This window comes from Meriones unguiculatus, chromosome 2 (assembly GCF_030254825.1).
Source record: "Meriones unguiculatus strain TT.TT164.6M chromosome 2, Bangor_MerUng_6.1, whole genome shotgun sequence".
NCBI lineage: Eukaryota > Metazoa > Chordata > Mammalia > Rodentia > Muridae > Meriones > Meriones unguiculatus.
Window position 1 is genome coordinate 145,325,489 of NC_083350.1, and position 23,357 is coordinate 145,348,845.

General features: G+C 43.0%; 3 protein-coding genes across 11 annotated transcripts in view; 2 read left to right on the top strand and 1 right to left on the bottom strand.

Moving 5' to 3' along the window:
- Fgf2 (fibroblast growth factor 2) overlaps window positions 1–2,775 on the top strand; it is a 53,083-nt gene extending 50,308 nt beyond the window's left edge. The window contains exon 3 of the mRNA XM_021632299.2: window positions 2,465–2,775. Coding sequence (XP_021487974.1) covers window positions 2,465–2,650 — 186 coding nt within the window. The 3' untranslated portion in view covers window positions 2,651–2,775. The remainder of the gene's footprint in view (window positions 1–2,464) is intronic.
- A 60-nt stretch (window positions 2,776–2,835) lies between these two features.
- On the bottom strand, window positions 2,836–19,106 carry Nudt6 (nudix hydrolase 6). 7 transcript variants are annotated; one of them, XM_060378245.1, is made up of 6 exons: window positions 18,332–18,519; window positions 17,889–18,251; window positions 15,418–16,010; window positions 9,981–10,036; window positions 7,308–7,362; window positions 2,836–3,348 (listed from the first exon to the last, which is right to left on the bottom strand). In XM_060378245.1, the coding sequence occupies exons 3-6, from the start codon at window positions 15,692–15,694 to the stop codon at window positions 2,951–2,953; spliced, it is 786 nt and encodes a 261-aa protein (XP_060234228.1). In that variant the 5' UTR covers window positions 15,695–16,010; window positions 17,889–18,251; window positions 18,332–18,519; the 3' UTR covers window positions 2,836–2,950. The 7 variants fall into 7 exon arrangements, with proteins under 7 accessions (XP_060234228.1, XP_021487972.1, XP_060234231.1 ...); XM_021632297.2 differs by lacking the exons at window positions 17,889–18,251; window positions 18,332–18,519 and adding an exon at window positions 18,820–19,106 and having other exon boundaries at window positions 15,418–15,621; XM_060378248.1 differs by lacking the exons at window positions 17,889–18,251; window positions 18,332–18,519 and adding an exon at window positions 18,526–18,813 and having other exon boundaries at window positions 15,418–15,621.
- A 161-nt stretch (window positions 19,107–19,267) lies between these two features.
- Afg2a (AFG2 AAA ATPase homolog A) overlaps window positions 19,268–23,357 on the top strand; it is a 163,416-nt gene continuing 159,326 nt past the window's right edge. For 2 of the 3 annotated variants that reach the window (XM_021632304.2, XM_060378251.1), the window contains exon 1: window positions 19,271–19,831. In XM_021632304.2, the coding sequence (XP_021487979.1) occupies window positions 19,687–19,831 (145 nt within the window). In that variant the 5' untranslated portion in view covers window positions 19,271–19,686. Of the gene's footprint in view, window positions 19,832–23,357 lie in introns of all 3 variants that reach the window. The other variant, XM_060378252.1, reaches the window with a different exon arrangement.

Genomic DNA, 23,357 nt, shown 5'->3' on the forward strand with positions numbered 1-23,357 from the left:
TTATTTTTCATTACGTTGACAGCCAGACATCTTTAGGATCTTCCAGTTTGGGATTGCCTGGTGTTTTTCTTGTGACTAGACAGAGTTCTGAAAGTTTGAAAGGATAACCACACAAATACAGACCTCATCATTTGGCTGGAAAAGTGTGTGTCTCCAATCTGAAGTTAGTCTTTCTCTTCTTGGGAAGGGAGTTACCAGGCAGGTGTTCGCTGTTAAGGAGCATCATGAGGAAATCACCATGCAGCAGTCCACACCTAGGGGATGGTATGTTATAGGAAGGATGTCACTGTGTAGGGGATCACTCTTATGGGGTAGAGTCTGGTGGTTTTGCTTTATGTCCTTGAGGGACATAAGTTAAAGTTTATGTAGGAAATTTGTCTATTCTCCATTTACTTTTCAGTTCAACCATTTTTACAAGACTGATTTTGTTGTTGAAACATTGGGAACTCCTGCATTCAACTCCACGCTTTGACACATCTCACTGTGTTTATTTTGGGCACTTCATTACTTGGTGGGTGGCAAGCTCTACAAGTAAATCCCCTGCTGTAGCCTACAGTAATCCATTTCTCCATGGAATCTTGTTCTTTTTATTGGAAGATGGAATCATATGATTTAGTATGCTTGTTGCTTTGGAGATGTTATTGCTCCCAAGATCTGCCAAAGACTGTACATTATCAACATGTATATATGTGTTACACTGAACATGGGCTAGTTTGTCCTGAAGTCACCATCTCACCCATCATCTGTTGGTAGCCTGGAATATTCAACCCTCCTCCTTGCTTCACTCTCCTCACCTCCTCTCCACACCAACAGACTCTTGCTCATGCTGTCTCTTCGCAGCAATAGAAAAGTAACTAAGACAAAATGACTTCTTGGGATTACTGTGTATAGAACCCTGTGGTATTCCAAATTCACTAGTACTTTTCAAAATTCCATTCTGTGGTTAATAGTGAATGAAAAGGCCCTTTTCAAAAGACCCAGTTTTGATTCCCAGTGCCCACATGGTAGCTCACAGCCATTGGTAGCTTCAGTTCCAGAGATTGACATATATGTTTATTAAAAGGCAGTGATTTTTTTTTCTGTTTTCTTTAAAAGCAAATAGTTGATTCCCTACAGTCCAAGGTTACCCTGTGAAGTTGATTTCTGAATATTTCCCTAAATAATATGATAGCTTTTCAGACTCCATTACTTATAACTTTCTTTCCAGACCCAGCTATTTGAAAGCTATATTGTTTTTCTGATACAGGTTGTCTTAGTTAAGAGTTTCTCCCACTGCGATGAGACACTATGACAGAGGGCTGGAACCTGGAGGCGGGAGCTGATGCAGTGGCTTACACTTCCACATCACTGTTCAGCAGACAGGAACTCAAACATGTCAGGATTCTGGAAGGAGCTGCTGCAGAGGCCGTGGAGGGTGTTGCTTACTGACTTGCTTCCCATGCCTTGCTCAGCCTGCTTTCTTATAGAACCCAGGACCACTAGGATTGGCACCACTTACCATGGGCTGGTCCTCCCCATTGATCACTAACTGAGAAAATTCCTTACATCTGGACCTCATGGAGGCATTTTCTCAACTGGGGCTTCTTCTTCTCTGATGACTAATTTGTGTCAAGTTGACACAAAACCAAGCCAGTACACAGGTGAATAGAAACCAAAAGGCAGAGTCCCTTTCAGTCTGTTTAAAATGAGAATTGCAGAAACCAGTATGGTCTAGACTGCTTATTCCTCAGAAACCAGTACATTCTGGATTGTTTATTCTTTAGAAACCAGTCTGTTCCAGTCTGCGTATTCAGAAACCAATGTGTTCTGGATTGTTTGTTAAGTCAGTGTGTTCTAGACAGCCTGTTCCTTGTTACTGATTGACATTTGGAGATTTTCAGTCTCACACCATTCCCTGGTTCTGAATATTTTTTACATTAGGCAATCTTAGGTGTTTTAAACACAACAAACTACAAGCAACTTTGGTCACTAGCCAACATCTGTAACTTTTGGGAACTTATTCTGTCCCTCCTTCTTTGTGGGGAGAGTACTCTGGTTTACCTTTTTAATATTATTTCCCTTGAACCCCATGAGAAATGTAAAAGCGAAGATGCCTACCTGTGAAGCTGCCCGGGGATGAGGTGTAAGCGTGTGACAGACACGTTTTCTTCCCTCATGTTACAGCATGTGGCCCTCCTGGGGGCCTCTGAACATTTGGATTGTGATGCTCTGAGTCCAGGAAAGTATGGACCCCTTGCCCTCCATGTGGGGTTGCTGCCTGATACCTCGCTGGCTGATCACAGGGCTGGAATGGTGCTGGGCCGCTCTTGCCCAGGAGATGCTGCTCCACTGACTCGGGTTCCTGCTATCATCCACCGGCAGAACTGTCACCTTTTGACGTACAGTCTTGTTCGCTCAGCTATCTCACTGTCCTCTCAGTGTTTGACATGAAAAGCATAAAAATAAATGTTCCTTTCTTTTCCAGAAATGTGTTACAGAAGAGTGTTTCTTTTTTGAACGATTGGAATCTAATAACTACAATACTTACCGGTCAAGGAAATACTCCAGTTGGTACGTGGCACTGAAACGAACTGGGCAGTATAAACTCGGATCCAAAACGGGACCTGGACAGAAGGCCATACTGTTTCTTCCGATGTCTGCTAAGAGCTGATTCAATTTAGAAACTGTTACTGAGAGAAATGAAAAGAATGTATACAACTGAGCTTGGATACCTGCTATGTTATCAGTAAGACTTACCCATTACCTCAGTAAAGAAACAACAATGTTTGGAAAGTATGTAGATGTGCCCCGTTTATATAGCTTTTGTTGTGACCCAGTGACATTAATGCTACAATGTTTTTCGTTTATTTTCTTTATTTGAAAAGAGGATTTAAAAATATGTATATTTACAAATCTCCATCATGGGAATTATGCATGTGAGAAAACTGGGTGCAGGTACGAATGTTTGCATTCAGTCTGCTGCGGTTACGGCTTTGTAGCGCTCTGGCAATTCCCTGTGATAGAGCTTGTAGAACAGGCCTGTGTACACCGCAGGGAGTTCCTCCATGCTGAGGTCAATTCTGTCAAACCCTTCCCTGTGTCCGTACAGCAGGAGCCTAGCCACCCTGCTAGTGACGGGGGTCGTGTTTTTAGTCCTGGCCAGGTCTTCTAGATCGACCCATTCGCACTTCAAGCACTCCTGCTGGCAGAGGTTGATGGCGAAGGAGAGCGGCTGCAGGCGGCATACCAGGTACAGGTCTGACTTCCCGAAGGCTCCAGGGCTCCCGTGCTGCTGCCGGATGCTCAGCAGGGACCTGAATTCTGACCTCACACTGGTCTCTTCATAAACCTCTCGGACTGCTGTGTCTCCTATGTGAAAAGGGGAGAAACAAACATAAAGATTTTGTTCTTAGAGATGCCATCAAAATTTTCAGTTAAAATCTAGAAGTTTAAAAGCAAAACTGTCTTCAAACTGCTTTCTGGACATTGTGAAGTATTTAAGACACTGAGGGTCTCTTTGGAGGCTTATGGACATTTTCTTAACCTCTTCTTGTTCTATTTCCCAAAGGCAAGAACACATTTGCAAACAAAGTTGTGGTTAATATTCTGATAAAGCCTTCAGTATTGTCCCACCCTGAAAGTCTGTGGACATCTGAATTGAGAGAAAGGACCCTTCCCTGGTTACAGGTATCTACAGTGCTAAACATACTTGAGCGAGCTGTGAAATGACTCTGACTTCTTTGGGATCTCAAGCCCACTGCCCCCAGGGCAAGGTCTTTCACCATGGCTGTACCTGTCCTGGCCATCACTGGACCCCAGCCTGACTTAAAAACTGCTTTTCCTTGAAATCAGATTGTGTAGAACTTCGGATTCATTCCTTCAACACCAAAATGCAATGGCTGTCTCATCAGTCATCCTTATAATGCTGGAAGCAAATATAATTTTATAATACATCAAAGGTTTTCACATTTTATGAATATTTTTAATTGAACAAAAGTTTCCATGGCAGGACTTTTATTGCCATTAACATACATACATTAACATACATCCAGTTTTTTAGATACCTGAAAAGACTGCATGAATGGACTTCTTTAATTCTGATGCTCTATAGCTGCCTGCCTTGGTTGCTTTTTTGGAAATCTTCAGAATTGCTATAGGTTGTTTAAAAACCTTTTAATGCCTCTCCGGATATCTATTAGATAGCACATAAGTCTGTCTCGACAGCAGTCCTCCTAATAACACCTGTGCATTGAAGAGCTATCTGAAGCTCACAGTTTCTGTGCACTCAAATCAGAGAGACTATCTTCCCTGCCCACTGGACACATACCAGCCCCCAAGACTGTGTGTGTTCCTGAAAAACAGTTCTGGAAAGGTCCACAGGCAGAGTAATTTAGTCTAAAATATAAGACATGTATCTGCTGTTCCTTAACTGCATGCTGACTTTCATGTGACTGAGATCTGTCCATAGGTTAAGCCTGGCCAGAAATTACATTCTGAAACTGAAAGCACCAAGATTAGGCATACAGCCCAGCGTGTAGAATGCCTGCCTCAGCTGTGTGAGATGCTGATTTCAGTTCCTGGCACCACACAATGGGGCAGCAAAGAACATTTCTAGGCTCACCAACTTTCTCAAGTAAGAAAATAGTTTTCATCTAGCATACAATGCAGTATAAAATTTTGTGGCACGAGTCTTAAATGTTTATATAGTGGCCTCTAGCTCTTGTTTAAATATATATAATACAGATATTCTTTAAAGGCTCTGGAAAATAACCTTGGGGATCCTGCTCAGTTCTTAGCACCACTAATCTGACCAGCTGTATGAAAGTCACAAAACAGGACAGCATAAATAAGAGAATGAGTATCTTGCTTAGTAGTCATTATAGACCATAGTGATGACAGGATGAACACTGCCTAGGTAGTCTGAATAGTTTAACTTGACTCAGCGTTATCACTGACTAGCTGAAACCGGAAAATGCAAGCCAGTACTTTTGCATCTGAAATGTGGGATATCCTTAAAGTGTAAGTCTCTCCCACAGTTTCAACATAAACTTAGATTTATCAAGATAAACTGTTCCTTTATTTTAATAGACTTTAAACTCAGCTGAAAAAAACAGTAGGTGTGTAGAAGTTCATTCTTGCTGATGAAGAGATATGTTTGAATGTCAGGCTGGATTGCTGAACAGTAGGACAGCAAAGACATTCCAAGTTTTTTCTGTATTGTAATATGTAATGATAGGATGGAATAGAGTGATAGGAAACTTTCAGCATGGAGGTTTCCTTGAGCTCCCTCTGATCCTGTTGAGCATCTCTGATTGGTTGAAGCAGGACATACTTTTCACCAATGGCAATGACATATTTTAGGAAGGTATTTTGTTCCTTTGAGCTGTACAGACACCTTTAGACACAAGTCTTGGGAATTTGATTCGTTTTCTATTTTCCCAACTTACTTTTGAGTGTTTCTCAAAAACACTTAGCATATCAATGTTTCACCTACTTAGCATTATCAGAGAATGAAAGATTCCAAACAAGTAAGTTTCCAAATTAACTAGTATTTGTTTACTGGTATTTCATAATAGCCTAATTATTTGCCTAGTTAAATATTGAACTGTTCAGGATGGCAACATTCCAAAAATATATTTCATATTTTCCTAAACACAGGTTTCAGAAATATGATTTCTGTATACCCTAGGCAACTAGAGTATCTTTATTTTGTGCTGTGCTATCAGTAGGAACAGGCTGCAGAAGGGCAAGTTGTAAGATGAAGGAAATGGTGAATGCTAGATTCTGCTTTTGCTTTTAGTTCGGATGGGTGAGTTATTTTGATAATCACATATACTTAGAAAAAAAATAGTAGTGCATTTAAAATTATATGGTTTAAAGAAAAGATTCTAGAATTATACATAATTATACATATGCATTTATACATATTTAACTTGAAAATTCTTTTTTCATTTATATCTAAGTCTGTCTAAAATTCTTAGGATCTACTGAAGCTCAAAAGAAAGAAAAACATAATACCTCAATTCATTTGAAAAGATATGTCTCTGACGGGGAAGGCACACAGGCTGCAGATGGCCTGCCTGCAGTGTGGAGGCTAAAAAGGCGAGACTTGAGTTACTTGCTCACGTGCTCTCAACACAGGGACTGGCAGTGTCGGGAAATGAAAACGGCGGCATCGAGAAGGTGGCCTTATGAGAAAAGCCACCTTCACTCTCAGTGTTTGGCACCCTACAAAACCCAGATGCTTTTGATGATAACATGGTCTAAGTAGCACACAGTGACTTGAAACATCATCCTTTTGCCTCAGCCTCCTCCTTAGTGCTGTGATGAGCAAGAATGTGCCATCACACCCAGGTCCCCAGAGGACACACCATCAACAGACTCTCCACCAGAGAACTCAGCGAGTAGATCAGTGAGAACCTAACAGCAAGGTTTGGTTTATGTGTCTGAATTTCATCAGCGTTGCTCATGGGCTGTTAGGAGTTGGCCATATAAATACATACAGGGCATTTTGATCTGTGTAACATTTAAACATCAGATTTCACAAACATACACTCAAATGTAGGTAACCACAAAAGACTGCTCTAATACAGTGGCTAGTTAAGGAGAGACGAGAATGTGTATATTAAAGAAAATGGCTCTGAGAAATACTATTGATATCTAGTGCATTATTTATTAATTAGGATGATGGTGAATGTAGCCTAATAATTTAAGGAACAACATGACTCTATTACCTTGCAGAGCAGTGACTAGGTCTTCAGTCCGCTGTAGCTCCCTACAAGCTATTTTGGTGGGAGAGGGGAGGCATGTATTTCCCACTTGAGACTTTCTTATGAGGTAATTTTTTACGTTTTAGATTATTCATAATAAATAGCTGGTAAAAATTTTCAAAAGAGAATTATATCACTATTTCCTTATAGTTGCCTTCATTATTCCTTAAAATTCAGTTTAAAATCACCATTACCAATCTATGATAAAACGGTCAAGAAATAAAAATAGTTGACTTCTTAATAATTTAGCCATATTTGAAAAATCTTTATAGTGAACTTTACTAATGAACATCTCAAGTTGCTCCTTTTCAGACCTCAGAGCACCATTGGAAAGCTGTGTGTTAATGCTCCATAGCTATCAAGTACACAAATGGAATGAGTGTGTTAGAAAGTTCATGCTAACTTTATATCAGCGCTGAAGAAATCTGTCTGGAATTTTCTGACTTAGTGCGAACCAATTAAAAACTTTAAATTCTTATTCTTAGCTATAAAGCAAGGAAGTAATCATACTAATTTTCCAAATATTGTCAAGCTTACCAGAAGTATTTAAATACTTACCAATATCTTCTCCAGGTTCTGACAGGCCTCCTGGAAACTTCCACATATTTTTCAACTGCAATGCAAAGTAAAACAATAGGTCCTGTCATGATTCACTCTCATTCTCTCTCTCTCTCTGCTTCCTATACCCTAGCCTACTCATGGTTGGTCAAGGAAGAAAAAACTTGTCTTTTAATACATTTATTCTATTTCTCTCAGCTTTCTTACTACTTCATTTTTCTCTCTTTTGAGGAATATAGTGATTGTTGGAGTCTTTTCCTCTTATTCAGGAAACAGAAGTGTATCATTCAGTTAATGTGATAACCCTTGTATTAGTGACTTTTGGAGGGAGATATCTATTCATTTGTGTACATCACAGAACTTGGCTGCTAGCTAACTATGAACAGATGGGATCTCACAGATGCTGCTATAAGGAAGTAGAGGACAGGGTAAATGTAACTACCGAGGGATGCTACTCTAGATCTTTACATGTATTTACTGTATTTTGTTTCTCGTCACAGATATTACTCAAGATTTCTCTGTGTTAATAGTTTTGTGTGAAATGCAATCGCTTTTTTTGGGTAGTGCGAATAAAATCAATTTGGTTTCTTGGCTACCATTTCTTTGTATTTTCTCATGAATTATTTCTCTTTGGGGGATGGTGGAAGAATGCTAAGGTGGTAAACCTGATCTCTGGAAGAAATAAGATTAGATGAAAATAATTATGAGCTGGCAACAGGACAGTTTTCTCATGGCTGATATGACTGTCTTTTTGTAGAATTCTGTTTTATGTGTTCAACATAGTATAATCCTTAAGAATGAGAAGTGACCTTTTAAGCCAGCAGATTCATACTCCTCATTCATAAAACCTCTGTGGACTTTCCACTGTGTGCTATGACCCTCTGGCTTCCTGGAAACATGCTTCTGAGAGCATGCGTCACCTCTTAGTTATGTAGGCTTGGAGGACATTGGTAGGATTCCTGCTTTCCACACACTATTGATTACTGGGTACAGAATCCAGGCTTTACATCCTCCAATGTCCAGCTCAGGTTTAACTTTAACTTATAAAGCACATTATGCCTTACTTTATTAGTATAGAAATCTACCTCATCTGTACAAATGCATTGTTTGAAATAGTTCTGGAAGCTTTGTTTCTATGGAAACTGATTGGACACTACCACCATAAACTCTATTTGTAATAAAAGAAATTAATGATGTAATAGGGTACTTGAGAATTTGGAACATTGACCTTCTCATACACTGTCATTCTGACATCACAGTAAAGCCTGTCAATAGCTGCTGTTTACATTTCAAGTCTAAACTCACATCTGCCTCCTAGGCACCCTCACAGTGTCCTACAATGTCTGTTAAATTACATTCCTTACTCTCTAGTCATTACTATCAAATATACCCAATCCAAACAGAAAACTTATTAAAGGCTAGGGCACAATATGATTTTACGGGCTGTATATGTTTCTGTTGCTGGTAGCAAGTTTTGTTTGAGTCAAAGATACAGCCTTAAGCTAAGCCTCAGAAATTACTTAGAAAAATTTTAGATAGCATGTCTGAGAAGCTATGATGTTGTTATTACATATAATGAGGAAAATGTTTCATTTTGTCCAGCACTATTTAATGAAGGATCAGAAAAGATAAATACTCTTGCTGAGGTGGCAATTGCTCAGGGGTAGCATGAGTCCCAGCTTGGATTCCCAGCACCACAGAAGTGGAAAAAGCATTCTCCTTCACTTTGACATCAATGCCCGAGCATGGGAACATTTCTAATCATGGTTCTTCTCTTAGTCTTTGCTGCTTCAAGAAGTCTGGGATTTTCTTTTAGCCTTTATGTACTGTTGCCAGTCTCAGGTCAGATCCCCCTGCCAGCATTCCTGATCACAATAATGGTTCTTCTTGGTGTCCACCATGGCAGCCACAGGCTGAGCTTTGTGCCTTTACACTGTCAATTCTAAAACCTGGCTTATAGTTCTATCCTTTAAATTGAAAAAATATAAAATTTTCATTTATGTGTAGGAGTGAAATCTACACATATGAAAGTATCTGCAGAGTCCAGAAGAGGACAGCGGATTCCCAGAAGCTGGAGTTACAGGTGGTCATGAGCTGCCTGAGATGGGTGCTCTGAGATAAACTCTGGTCCTCTGCTAGAGCAGTCAGTGCTTTAACTGCTGAGCCATTTTTCTACTACTTTTTCTTTCCTTCCTTTCTTGTTTCCTTTCTCCTCCCTTCCCTGCCTCTTCTTTTTCTTAACCGTCTTCTAGACTGAGTTTGAAATGTCACTTCCTTTGAGGCATCTCTGGAGGCTCTTATGGCAGAGTTAATTGTTAGACCTACTCTAGGACAATCCAGAGACTGAGCTGCAGGACTGTTAGGGTAATATGTTTTCAGTCTCTGGCCTATACTAAGACTGCTAAGTGACTGAAAGCTACCCCAAAAATGTGTCTTCCCAATTACACACTATCATCTGTAGTAGTCTATAGCCATGGAGTAAGCACAAACCTGAGGACAGGTTCAGGCCGCTATCACAACTTAATTTAGGTAAGTAGCTAAGTGTTCCACAATTACTTATTCTAATTATCAAAGTATCTTTCTATATTCCTTTAGCCATATCAACATTTCTATATTTTACTTTTCTCTAGAGAGAACACCTGGAAAGCAAACTACATGGCAGAAACAACTTACTTTATTTCGGTCTTGTACAACGAGTACTTTTCTGGTGCTGCCATCAAATACGGCACCTTTTTTGGGAAAAGATAACCGCAAAATATTAATTTCATTTTCCTTCAATTCCTCCAATGTTCACTGGTGGTCATTAAAAAATACCACCCAACAAAATCCCATATTTGAAGGCCTGGTTCACATATCTCAGCCATGAAGTTTATTTTATAAAACATCTCTTAAGTAAGAAGGTCATTGCTCAGTTGATCAGGTCTTTGTCTTTAACTCTCTCTCTTCCTCCCTCCCCCTCCTTCTTTCTAACAATTTGGAATTCCCGGGGTGGCTACAGCATATGTTAAACTTGTACAATAATCACCTATATAAACTTTTTCTATAGATTGTCTATGCCTTGTGGCACAGGTGAAGATGTTTTTTATACTTTAAGAACATTTTCTTTGGGGTTTACATAGCCTGAAATGCTTGCGGCAATCAGTCTGGCTCTCTAACAATACTGTCTACTGAGATCTTAGAACATTTTTTCTCACAGATTAAGAATCTAAGACGTCTGGGATCAAAACACTAACACATGCATGTGTTAGAAGGGCTAATTCTCATAGAGAGCATTCCTACACAGGAAAAAGACTGGGTCCTTTAGATCTCTGGAAAAAGGGCTCCGATGTCTTGTTAAAGCTCTGTCCTCAGGAACCTAGTCCCCTGTGCAGGCCTCGCCTATTAATGCCATCACCCCTGGGGCTTAGGTTTCCAACACCATTCAAGCACTCGCATCTCAGTGCTTAAAGACTTTCTGCCCTAATCCTTAACTCCTTGAAGCACAGCACAGATTTTTCAGGCCTCTGCTTTTCGGCAGTCCAGATCCCAACTATCTCAACTGAAGCTAGTTACATTTCCTCACTGTGTATACATAAATGCTATAGCACACTCGTACATTTAGAAGTTTTATTCAGTATATGCTTAAAGTTCCAATTCACACTTTCATTTACTAATTCAGCATACACATTGCTCAGGGCACTGTGGACTTTGCTAAATGTTGGAACCAAAGACACTGTGCTTTATATTTTCGTATTTAGATTTTTAGTATTTATATTTTTCCCTTTTTATTTTATTTGCATTGGTGTTTTGTCTGCTTGTATGTTTGCATTATGTGCATGCAGTGCCTAAGGAGGACAGCGAGGATAGTGGGTCAACTGGCAATGGAGTTACAGATAGTTGTGAGCTGCCATATGGGTGCCAGGAATTGAACTCTGGTCCTCTGGAGGAGCATGAAGTGCTCTTAATTGCTGAGCCATCTCTCCAGCTCCTCTTTTAATATGTTTGTTTGGTCAATCCTAGGTAAAAAGCAGAATACTTTAATGATTTTTAATAGAATCCTTGAAATGGGCTAACTTCAACATATCCACATGGGGAGATATTTTCTACATACTTACCGATTCTTTCAAAATTCCTGATTCTTTACATGTAACATACACAAGGCCTTTATGTATTAACTGAACTATTATATATAAGATATTTTACCAGTTGCTGGGGATACAGTGGTAAACACACCAACAAATTCCTGTCCTTCTGAGATTTATATCCTGTTGTGTGTGTAGAGTGGAGACAAATGAAAGTTAAGCTATAAAGAACAGAGAGTGGGAAAAAACAACAAACTAGTAGAGGCAAATGTGGAAAGCTTATTTGTAATTAACGGGCTGAAGAGATGGTCAAAGGTTAAAAACTGTACTATTCTTGCAGGAGACACAATTTCAGTTCCCAGCACTCACTTCAGATGGTTTACAGCTTCAGCTTCATGTAACTCCAGCTCCCAGGATCTGGCACTCTTTCCTAGTCTCTATAGACACCTCCACCTCTCTCCCTCTCTCCCTCTCTCTCTCTCTCTCACTCACACACACATACACACACACACACACTCAAACACACATTCATAAATAAATTTCTTTTACAAATTCAAATATTTAAAAGTAGCTGAAATGAAACACTGCACTTGGTACTCTTGAGGCAGAAAAGGAAACCAGAAAGTGTAATTAACACCAGTGAGGAAAATATCAAAGATGTAAATCTAATTGAACTTTCCAAGGGATAGAATGCCAACAAACCTATTTTTAGATTAGAAGACTTTATGATTACCCATTGTCTTTTCTTTCTTTTTTTTCTTTTTTCTTTTTTTTTTAAATTTTATTTTTCTTATTAGTTACATTTTGTTAACTCTGTGTCCCAGCTGTATCCCGCTCCCTCATTCTCTCCCCAACCCCACACTCCCTCCCTGGTCTCCTCCCTGCCCCTTTCCAAGTCCACTGACAGGGGAGGGTCCTCCCCTATCCTTTGACCCTGTTTTATCAGGTATCTTCAGGGCTGGCTGCAAAGTCCTCCTCTGTGGCCTAACAGGACTGCTCCTCCCCTGGGCGGGGGGTGAGAGGTCAAAGAGCCTGCCCTTGAGATCCTGTTAGAAATAGTCCTTGTTCCCCTTACTTTGGGAAACTACTTGGTTACTGAGCAACCACGGGCCACATCCGAGCAGAAGTTCTAGGTTATATCCATAGATGGTGCTTGGTTGAGTGTCAGTCTTAGAAAAGACCGTGGGCCCGGATATACGGACATGGGTGAAGATGATCAATCCTCATTTAGAAAGACAAATGGGATGTGCATTGAACGTATGACAGGAGTCCACCACAGAAGGCATCTGAAAGACTCTACCTAGCAGTGTTTCAAAGCAGACACTAAGACTCATAACCAAACCCTCGGCAGAGTGCAGGGAACCATGTCTTTTCTTTAATGTATTCACTGACAGCATAAACCAGAGTGAAAAGGTATTAAGCACAATTGGAGCGACCCCTGCTGGTCAAAGCATAATGCTAAACCAACACAAGATTAGGATTAAATCATCCATCCATCCATCCATCCATCCATCCATCCATCATCCTTATATCCACCCAACCATCCATCATCCTTATATCTTTAGATCCTTTCTAATATATTTGGCACTGTGTGTCTCCTGTGCAGTAGCTTGATGTCTGTCACATGGTCATGTGTCATAAGGATTGACTAATTCCATAGAGCCATCAGCACGAGAGCTGGTCTTAATAGCCAGACTTCATTCCAAGTGGGCACTCTCATGAACAGCATTGCTCCATCAAGACATAGCAACTGTCTACTACTTAAAGATGTCACCATCTATCCATCTACTCACCCATCCATCCATCCACCCATCATTCTCATATCCTTCCATCCATCCATCCATCATCTTTATATCTATCTGTCTATCCATCATCCATCCATCAGTCTTATATCCATATATCATCTTAATATCCACCTATCAATCTATCCATCCATCCCTCTTATATCCATCCATCCACCCATCCATCCATCATCCGTATATCCATCCATCCATCCCTCTTATATCCATCCATCCACCCATCCATCCATCATCCGTATATCCATCCATCCATCCCTCTTATATCCATCCATCCACCCATCCATCCATCATCCGTATATCCATCCATCCATCCATGGTATACTGGGTTCCTACTTTGTACTTGGCTCTGTCTTTAGCCTGAGGAAACAATGGTGAACAAGACACAAAATGGCTGGCTTCACAGAGTTTGCGTGTTGTTGGGGAGAGTAAGTACATGTGTAATTTTGGGTTGCACTGGGTGCTATAAGGAAAAACAGCCGGACAGAGAGTCATAGACTGATGGAACTGACATGGGGGAGGTCTCTATCTTAGAAAGGAGGTTTGGGAGCATTTCTGAAGTCAGTGAAATGCTTCCCAGACAAGCTTGGGGAACTGAACTCAGATCCCTAGTGTCCACACAGAAAAGCAGGCACAGTGATGTGCATTTGTAGACCTAGTGTTAGGTAGGAGATCCTAGGGCTTGCAACCTAGCCAGCACAACCAAATCAGTCACTGTAGGCTCTAAAACACAAGGTGGATGACACCAGAGGAATGACACCCAAGGCTGTTGTCTGGCCTCCACACATACTTACACACACACATACATACACACACACACAGACATGATGGTTTTGCATGAAGCATCAGGCTGTCACTAAATGACCAGGTAGTCTTCTGAGGGAAAACCCGCAGAGTTTCTGGGTGTCCAGAGCTGCAGGGGAGGAGGGCTACATCTGAAGTAGATATTGCTGGGCATCCCCATCCAGCTTGTTTACCACAATGGAGACATGCAGACTAGCTAGAGCCACAAGTGAGATCTATGAAAACAAAAATTACAACACATTACTAAGGTCAGACTTAATCTGCATTGTTCTCTCTTTTCTTTAAGGATTCCTTACTATTTTCGTTCTTCTTCCCACTTCTGAAACTTAAGAATTTCCTTAACCATAGTTCTCAAATGGTGGTCCTCAGAGTAGCAGCAAAAGCTGGCAGAGGAATTAGCAGGAATTACAACTTCAGGGATAGAAGTAGCCATTCATTTTAGAAAGCCCTCTAGGAGATTTGATGCCTCCAGCAAAGAGAATTTCCTGTTTCTGAAGCTAATTGTTCAAGGCTCTATGGCAGTTTCACCGATCTACTTTAAACCACTACCACTTGACACATGTAAAGTAAACATGTAAGGAGACATGTAAAGTCTTAGGAAGTAACAGCCAAATAACCAAATGGTTAGTTTGCCTGCCTTCAAGTTTAACCTATGCTTTCCTGTACAAGGGTTACATATTCAGCACAAAATTAGCACTAATACCTGTGAAACACTCATGAACTTCATCAGAGTCAAAATGGGGTTTTTTGGGTCAATCCTAACAAAGAAAATAAGGCAGGAAATTTTATGAATGGCAAGTTCTCAACATAAATGCCTGACAATAACTCTCACAAAAGACTGCTGAAGCCACGGTTGGCTGAAGCCAGAACAAAGAGTACTCCATGAGGAAATGCTCGCCCTTTGACAGAGCCCACTATTTCCCTTAATGGCTGTGTGCAAGGATTACTCTTTTAAGTACCTGCTCTCATATTCTCAATTTTATCTTTTAAAACTCATTCTTGCCTCCATGAATATGCTCCAAGTTTATTATGGCGTATGTGTTCTGATTGCAATATACCCAAATCTCACACACACACACACACACACACACACACACATAGTTACTTTCTGGAGAACTTCACTGTTTATCTGGGGTGACATATGCTGTAAGGAGTTTAATTTATTTCCTTATCCCAATTCAGCGTCACCACTGAGAAGCCAGGTTCAGACATCCTCGTGAAGGATGTAAACTGTGGCCTTCGGGAAGCCCACTTCTCCGTCGGTCTCTGTGCCACCCCACAGCTCACGAGGCAGACCCCGTTCATTTCTTAAAAGCTCTACGCCGCAGCTGCACGGTGAACAGCCACACAGTACTCACTGAAGCAGCATTCCCTGACAAGACCGGCAGCTCAGTTTCCATGGAAAGCCTGCAAGAAGGTAGTTCCTGTGAGTGAGAGACTGGAACTGACCTGCAACCCCGACTTGATGCGTAGCATATCCTGGCAGTCTGCTGGGTCCTTCGCCTAGCCAGAGAGTCAGCGTCGAGGAGTGCAGCTCTGCGTGGTGGAAGCGAAAGCCCAGGGAAGCAGCAGGGGCGATGAAGTGGCTCTGCAGGATGGGGATGTGCAGCCATGCAGCTACCCTTCCTTCCGCTCGCCACTGCTGTACTGCAGCTAGGATGCAGAGGGAGGAAGAAGCAATCGGTAAAGCTTCTGTGTGAGCCGGACAGCCGCCGCCTCTCCTCATTGCTATAGCTGGGTGTTGATTCTCCACCACAGCGGTGCTGCATTACAACCGCACCACCTAAATACGGGATAGCACGCTCAGTCACCGCGGAGGGGCAAAGGAACAATGCCGCAAGTGCACTTTTAGTGCTTTCTTCTTTCCAGAGCTGGCATCTAGGCTAGGGCCTAGCACACACCATAGGTTAGTCTACGATCCAGCCACACCCCCAGCCCATTCTGCTTCTCTTAACGCTCTTAATTTTAATATCATAAGTGATGATGAAAGTTTTTGATGAACGTTTCCTGCGAGAGTTCTCCTGTTAGTCTTCATTTACAAACTGCATGATAAAGAACAGAAATAAAAAATAAGTCAGAACTATTACTAGCCTGAAAAGAGAAACGTTTTGTTGTTGTTGTGATTTTGGCATTATCAATGTCTACAGCTTACACTATGCCTTTTACAATGTTATACATTAAACGGCCTATCATTAAAATTCCTTCAGTGAAAGATTTCTCAGTAGCAGCATCTTCTGTTATGAAGCTATGAAGCCAACCTCTATTCTAGACACTTAATTAATTTTTCTTTAAACACCATTCTGAATACAAAGATGGGTTTTCTATCTTAAGATTCTTTGCGTTTTTCTTATTTTCTCTGTAGGATTTGGGAGGGGGGTCATTTACTTCAGCCTTGGGTGTTTCCAGTGTTCAACCTCATCCAAGAGTGAAAAGCAGGCACACTTTAATTTGTGGGAGGGGAAATGCAGTCTCACAGGTGAGCCTTTAGAAACGCCTCTCAGATCACTCCCCACCCTCTGGGCCACCCTCTCAAGGTGATGATTGAGTGCCTCATCATCCAACTCCCACCACCTGCCTTTCTCTTCCCGTCCTCAGCCTTGCTTAAGTAGCTCCTCCGGTGAAGGACCACAGGCTCTCCATCTTTGGAGGTCAGTTTGCCAAGCACAGTGACAAGTTGTTGGTCCTTAACTGACTTGATTTGATCCGCATGCATGGTGGCTATGGGTTAGATTCTTATGTCACTTTTGATTCAATCATTTTTTTAGTTGAGGTATAAGCACATATAGCAAAATGACTCCATTAAAACTACAGAACATTCCTATCATGCCATAGGTTTTGGGCACTCCTTCCCAGGCAAGCCTTCCAATCTCATGAAGACGCTGGATTCTAAAACCACGTTATTTGACTGCTGGGTTCTGAATTTACCTTTAAACTCTTTACCTTGGAGAAGTCATCTGTTGCCACCGCTTCAAATGAAACATGAGGTTACCCAGTTGTGAGATCACTGCACTGTTAACTCTTCCTCTCCAGCTGATAGGACAGACCATCTCTAAACTGAATTCAATGCCCAAACCAGCCAGAGGCCTGTTCATTCCTCACACCTGTATTTGAAATCTTAGACCCAATTCCATCAGGACTTCCTTTCCTTTGTTTTCTCTAGTTTTGTGGCTTTCCCTCTCCTCTCCATCTCTGCAGCTTGTAGACACTCCTGGAAGCCTGGCTCCCATGTGACCTCCTCAACACTCTTTCCTGACCACTGCTCACCTGCTATTATTATCTGAGCTAAAGATCATACCGTGTCTGTGTGACTTAGAATGTATCACGTATTACTTAATGGTATCTACTAACATCTACTAACTAGTTTCGTATTCCTAGTTAGGGTATCATGAATTTGCAATCCTCCCACTAAAAACAGGGCTAATTCATCGTATTACAGTACAAGCTGTATGGGATGCTAGCCATGGTAATTACCTCTGTAATCCCAGTATTCTGGAAGCAGAGGTAGGAGGTTCCTGAGTTTGTACCCAGCTGTAACAAAACAGCAGTAAGGGAACAGTGACCTTCATGTGCTAACACGCTTTCACAGCCATTAGTGTGAACTCATTACATTTAATCCCTGCAAAGAGACAGACATCCTATCAGACTTTCTTCTCAAATCAGTTCCTCTTTACAGGCACTGCCAAGTAGTTTGGTTTGATTCCATCAAACCAACTAGCGGAAGCTCGGGAAGCACAGACCCAGAGCCAGAGGAAGGTAGCCGCTGTCTCTGGGTCTTGATGCCGACATCGTTCAACTGGAATGAGCGTGTATTTTCCGGGTTATGAAGATGAAATAAATTCGTATTTGTTAGATACTTAAAACAATGTCTTGTACTTGATAATTACAGTGAAACGTTTTATTAAAGATACATAAATATTTACCTCAGAGCTACGGGTTTCATTTAGGGTGTCTTTGATCACTCTTCTCCAGTACCTAGAGCTGGCTAGCGTTATTCACTTAAGTCTTTTCAATGGTCATTCGATTTAAAGCCTGGCAAAGCCAGTGGCACAGTCTAGGACTTGAACCTGGAGCGGTGCTTAGATTATCACTGATCACTGGTAAGTGCTATGTTCGAAAACCACCTGTGCCCGCCCATATGTATACACGTGTTAGAGCTTCTCAGAACTTACAAGCAGCAGACATGATGTAAAGTAAACCGAACATTAAACAGCATTAGAAATGCTAATTAGCCATGTCTGTTGCTCATAAAGACCTTTCGTGGCTTCCTGGTTGTGTGAAAGGACCTTTCCCCAGCTCTATTTCCATGCTGTCTTCCGTTTGAAAAGCTGACTGCTCTAACAAATCAGTGGTTGTGTGAAAGGACCTTTCCCCAGCTCTATTTCCATGCTGTCTTCCGTTTGAAAAGCTGACTGCTCTAACAAATCAGACATTATCCCAAAGTTTGGGCTCCTTCACCCAAACTTCTTTTCAGGTGACTGGGCTCAACGTTCAAAGGCAGCGACGTGTTCCTACTGAAAACTGCAAAGCTCTGTGGGTAGGAACAAGCTGGCTCTTCACCTGCCAGCTCCCATCCGTGCGATTGGGAAGACAGTTTTGCCTGGCAAAGCGTGTGGCAGAACCTAAGTGCCAGCAACAGTAAGGCCGCAAGTTAGCAAACAGTGAGACCGTCAGGGCTCACTAGGAGTTAAATGCGTGGCCGACGCCGTGCCAGGCGCTGCGAAGCCGCGGCAATGGCAAAGGTGAGTATCCAGGGCTTGGACCCGGACCCGGCTGAGGGCACTTCCAGGTCACGGTGAACTCGAGAGCCCGCTCGCTCCGCCCCGGTTTCCGGGGCCCGGGACCCGCACTTGCCCTGCAGGAGCCTCCGGAAGGCGGCGGCCTCCAGCCCGTGCAGCGCGCGCTGCTGCGCTAGGTGCACCGACACGCCCCCAAATCTGTCCAGCTGGCCTTGCAGCTCGGCCGCGCCCGAGGCTGTGCGCCGCCCCGCCGGGAGCCCGCCTCCGCCGGCCCGAAGCAGCGCCGCGAGCCAGAGTCGGGAACTCTTCAGCCACCTCATCGCTGTACCTAGCCCTTCCAGCGCTCGCAGAGCTCGGCCCGTTCCGGCCAGCTCCGCTCCGCCCCGCCCCGCCCACGTCGGCTGACGCGGCCTGGGCGCACCTCCGGCCCGCTTCCCGCCCCGCCCTTGTTGCCCCGTGCGGGTTCACCTCTTTTTCCGGCGCCCGCCCCGCCCCTTCGCCGCGAACAAATGACGTTTCCCGGCGCTCGCCCCGCCCTTTTTTCCCGCTGGGCCGAGGGATGACCGTAAACTCTCGTAGAGTGTTGCCACCCGTTAACATTGAGCTGGCCTTTCCCTTTGGCCCCCAGGTCAGTGGAGCGGACTGCGGAGTGTCGTCGACGGCTCTGGGACAGAGGGGAGAAACTTTCGGATCTTTTTTTTTTCTACTTTAAACTGATACTTGCTTCGGGACGAGGCGGAGGAAGCCGAGTTCACTTTTCGAGGGTTCGTTACGTAAACGTCGGCTCCCACGCCACGCCCGTCTTCCTTTACCGGAGTGTCTTGCGGGACCCTCGTCAACCGCCTCAGCCTCTAGGTCCGCGCTCTGCGCGGAGCATTACGGCTTGCGCGCCGAGCGGCTGACCTCTGACCCGGAAGTTTTCTCCCCGAGCCGCGCACGTTGAGCCGGCTTTCGGTCTGCTCTTCTCCGACAGCTTGCGGTCATGTCTTCCAAGAAGAACAGAAAGCGGCAGAAGGAGGGCGCCGAGGGCGCCTCGCCCTCGCTCTCTGCCGCTCCGCCCCGCGAGGGGACCTCGGCCCCTCTCGCCCGGCCGGGGATGCTCGTGGTGACCAACTTCCTCGAGAAAGGTGAGGAAAGCGCGGGCAGCGGCGGGGCTGGGGCGCCTGAGGGGAGCGCGGCGTGTGGAGGTGGGCGTGACCCGGGAGCCCGCGGAGCGTGGAGCCTCTGCAGACATGTGCAGCGTCTTCGTTTTCCCGTTCCTTCCTTTCGTCTTGGCAGTCCTGGAGACCGAGCCCGGGGCCTGGCGTGTGGCCCCCCTCGAGGTGCCAGAAGCGGTTCTTAGCCGGTCGATCCGGCAGGGGCGGAAAAGCTTAGCTTTGAGTTTGTTGACGAGCCCGTGCTGCCCGAGCGGCCGTTGTGCTCTGATGTTTCGTTATCGCCCCCCGAGTGACGGCACGCCGGCTTTAGTCCTGTCACGGGCGGAGCTCATCTAGGATTCACAGAAGCAGTGATAAATGGGTCCGTAGTGATACCCGTTTTGCAGAGTCGAAGAAGCTAACGGAGTTCCCTCTGGGTTACCCAGGTACCAGTTGGCAGAGTCCATGTTTGAGCTCAGATTGAGTTGAGTCCAGAGCCTTTGTCTCAGATCAGTTTTGTTGGCTTGGGTGAATGGACAGTCTTAACGTCTGAAAAGTCATTTACTTGGAAATCTTTTAGCATGCTTGATGTGTGGTTGTTTTGAAAAAACGGAGCAGGCTAAGTAGGGGTATGGTTTTTATGTTCAGTAAGACTTTTGAAGACTATCTTAGCCTTAGCATCGTTTTTTTTTTTTAGAAAACAGAATACAACTTGTTGTGTTCTGCAGACTCAACCTTTTTTTCGAGTAGATCCTTCCCACTGTCATTTAGCCAGGCTCATTTCTCTTCTGTCTTAAAACACTGGAAAAACTGCACAATTTCTTCCTGCCATCACCCTCTCTCTGCACATTTTAATTGCCTACTCATTATATAGAGAGTTCTTTGCCATTTGTCAGTCACATACCCCTGGTCCCATTTGACTTCCATGACATCATCTCTTGGGAACTGCTTTGTAATGGTCACAGATAGTCAGTCTCTGTGTTGGCAAATCCAGTGGATGGTTTTCATTACTTGCCTTTGATCCTGTAGCCTTCGGCATTGTTGGTCTTTTCTTCCATAAAACATTTCGCTGCTTATTTTATTTATCATTAGATTTTCCTGACTTTTCTCCATGTGCATTGGTAACTATTATGATTTACCATCGATTCTGAAATATTGAAGTTTCTCAAATCTGATATCTTTTTTTTTTTAATATTCTTCATGGCAAGGATATCGAAAGCTTAAGTTTCCCATTTATGTCCTCTTCAGTTTTGAATTTTTTTTTTTTTTTTTGTAAAGCTTGCTGTTTATGAGTTGATTCAGTTGTGATTTGACATCAGGATTTTTCTAACCCTTTCTGTAGCAAAGTTAAACAGGTCACAGATTGACACTTTCGTAAAATAGTGCAGTTATAAAAGTTTCTAAGTGTTTTTTTTTTTGTTGTTTTGTTTTGTTTTGTTTTTTTCACTTAACTATGAACTAGCAACAAGTAGTTTGTAGACTTTGTTTTAAATAGCACTGTCCATTACCTCGTCCCTTCAATTTCTCAAAGTCACTTTGCAATCAACTTCCTATGTCTACTTCTTCCAGGAATACAAATGTTATACCTAGAGAATTCTGAAACCTCGGGGTCAGGCACAACACCACCCATTCGCACATCTGTAGCTGCTCTATTGCTTCTCTACCAATCCACATATTTTCTGTATTCCTTCTCACAGCATTCGTACTGCGTCTATTTCAAACTCAAACACCATCATCTCACTGAAGTACAACAGCCATTATTTGATCTCTCTGTTTTCAATTTTGTTCTCTTACTTTTTTTCCTACTTTTTAGTCAGAATGATCTTTTAAAATGAAAGTCCTTTCATGGTCCTGCTGTTCATCCTCATGGGCTTCCATTGCTGTCAGGATTGTGACCAGTATCTTGATGCAGTACACTGCCCTGGATGATTTTGGTCTTCCTGAAGCAACCCTCTTAGTCTCTAAAGGATGTATCGTGCTCCGGTCTAGCCACAGCATTTCTGCATGCTTTTTTTCTGCTGAGAAATACAAATTCTCTTCGTATTTAGTTATTTCTTCTTTCTCCACACTTGAATTTTAGCAGTACTTTCTTTGAATAGCAGTCTCTAATTATTCCATATTAGGTCAGATCATATCTAATAAACTGTTAGGTCTCTCAGTATTTTGTTATTGTATAGTCTTAGTTTGTAACTATAGAGTTATCCAATACTCATCACAGAACGCATCCTACTAGATTATAAACTCCGTGAGGCGGTAGAGCAAGGATGGATGTTTGTTTGAAGTTGACTTTATGGGCTAGTGAAATGAGTAGTGGATAAAGGTTTTGTGGCACAGTCTTTAGGACCAGGGTTCAGATATCAAGTACCTATGTAAAAAGCTGGATGGTGGGGCAAGAGCACTTACTGTGCAAGCTTGAGAACCTGAGTTCGAATATCCAGCGGCCATGTAAAAAGCTGAGTATGGCTGGATGTGTCTTGTACCTTTATAATTGGGGCTAGGAGGATCCTGGGAGCTCACTGGCCCAGACTAGCCAAAAGTTGTCAGACCTCTTTCTGATTGAGTAAGAGACCCTACCCCAAGGCACATAACACAGAGAGCTGTAATGTGGTGATGCATACCTGTAATGCACTGGGAGCTGTCTTAGGTTCCTTTCCTTTGCTGTGTTAAAATACCCTGAGAAAAGCAGCCTAAGGGAGAATGGATTCTGACTCGCAATTCTAGGTTATAGTTCACTGAAGGAAGTCTCAGTGGCAGGAGCTTGAGAGAACTAGTCAATTATATCCAGAGTCAGAGAGCGGGCAGATCATGTGTGCATTCATTGCTTCTTTTTGATTGTTAATGTAATGTGACTCGTTGCTCTAAGCGACTGCTGCTGTTAGTGACGATGTGCGATTGACCCCTGGACCCTGCTTGGTGTAAAGAAAGAATGGACTCCCTTAAATTGACCTCTTACCTACATGCTTGCACACACTAAATGTAGAGTCCTGGAGGAATAAGGACGGGCAGTAGTAGTCTATAGAGAACGTGAGTCGGTTTAGATGTTATAAGCAGAGAACTTTATAATATATCCGAAACAAGGACTTGGATAGAAGTTCATTAACAGGGAGCTGGGGAGGCTTTTAGGGAAGGCTTTGAACCTGGATCATGTGCTTCAGAAGTAGGAACAAGCCTTTGGAGCCAGACATATGTGTGAGCTCTTGGTTGGAGTCATTGAGACGGAGTAGCCACTCAGAGTCTTTGTGCAGAGAGCAAGAGACTGTTGGAAGCCTGCTTAGTTTTGGTAGTTGCTGCTGTTTGTTTCCGACAGTGCTGAGAACAGAGCTCAAGGCCCTGGCCACGCTAGGTGAGTGCTCTACTTCCAAACTAATACCCCAGCCACAAGTATGTTTTGGTTTATGGTCTTGTCTTTTCTTTTTTTCTCTTGGTTTTTTTCAGACATGGTTTCTCTGTGTAGCCCTGGCTGTCCTAGAACTCACTCTGTAGACCATGCTGGCCTTGAACTCAGAGAGCTGCCTAC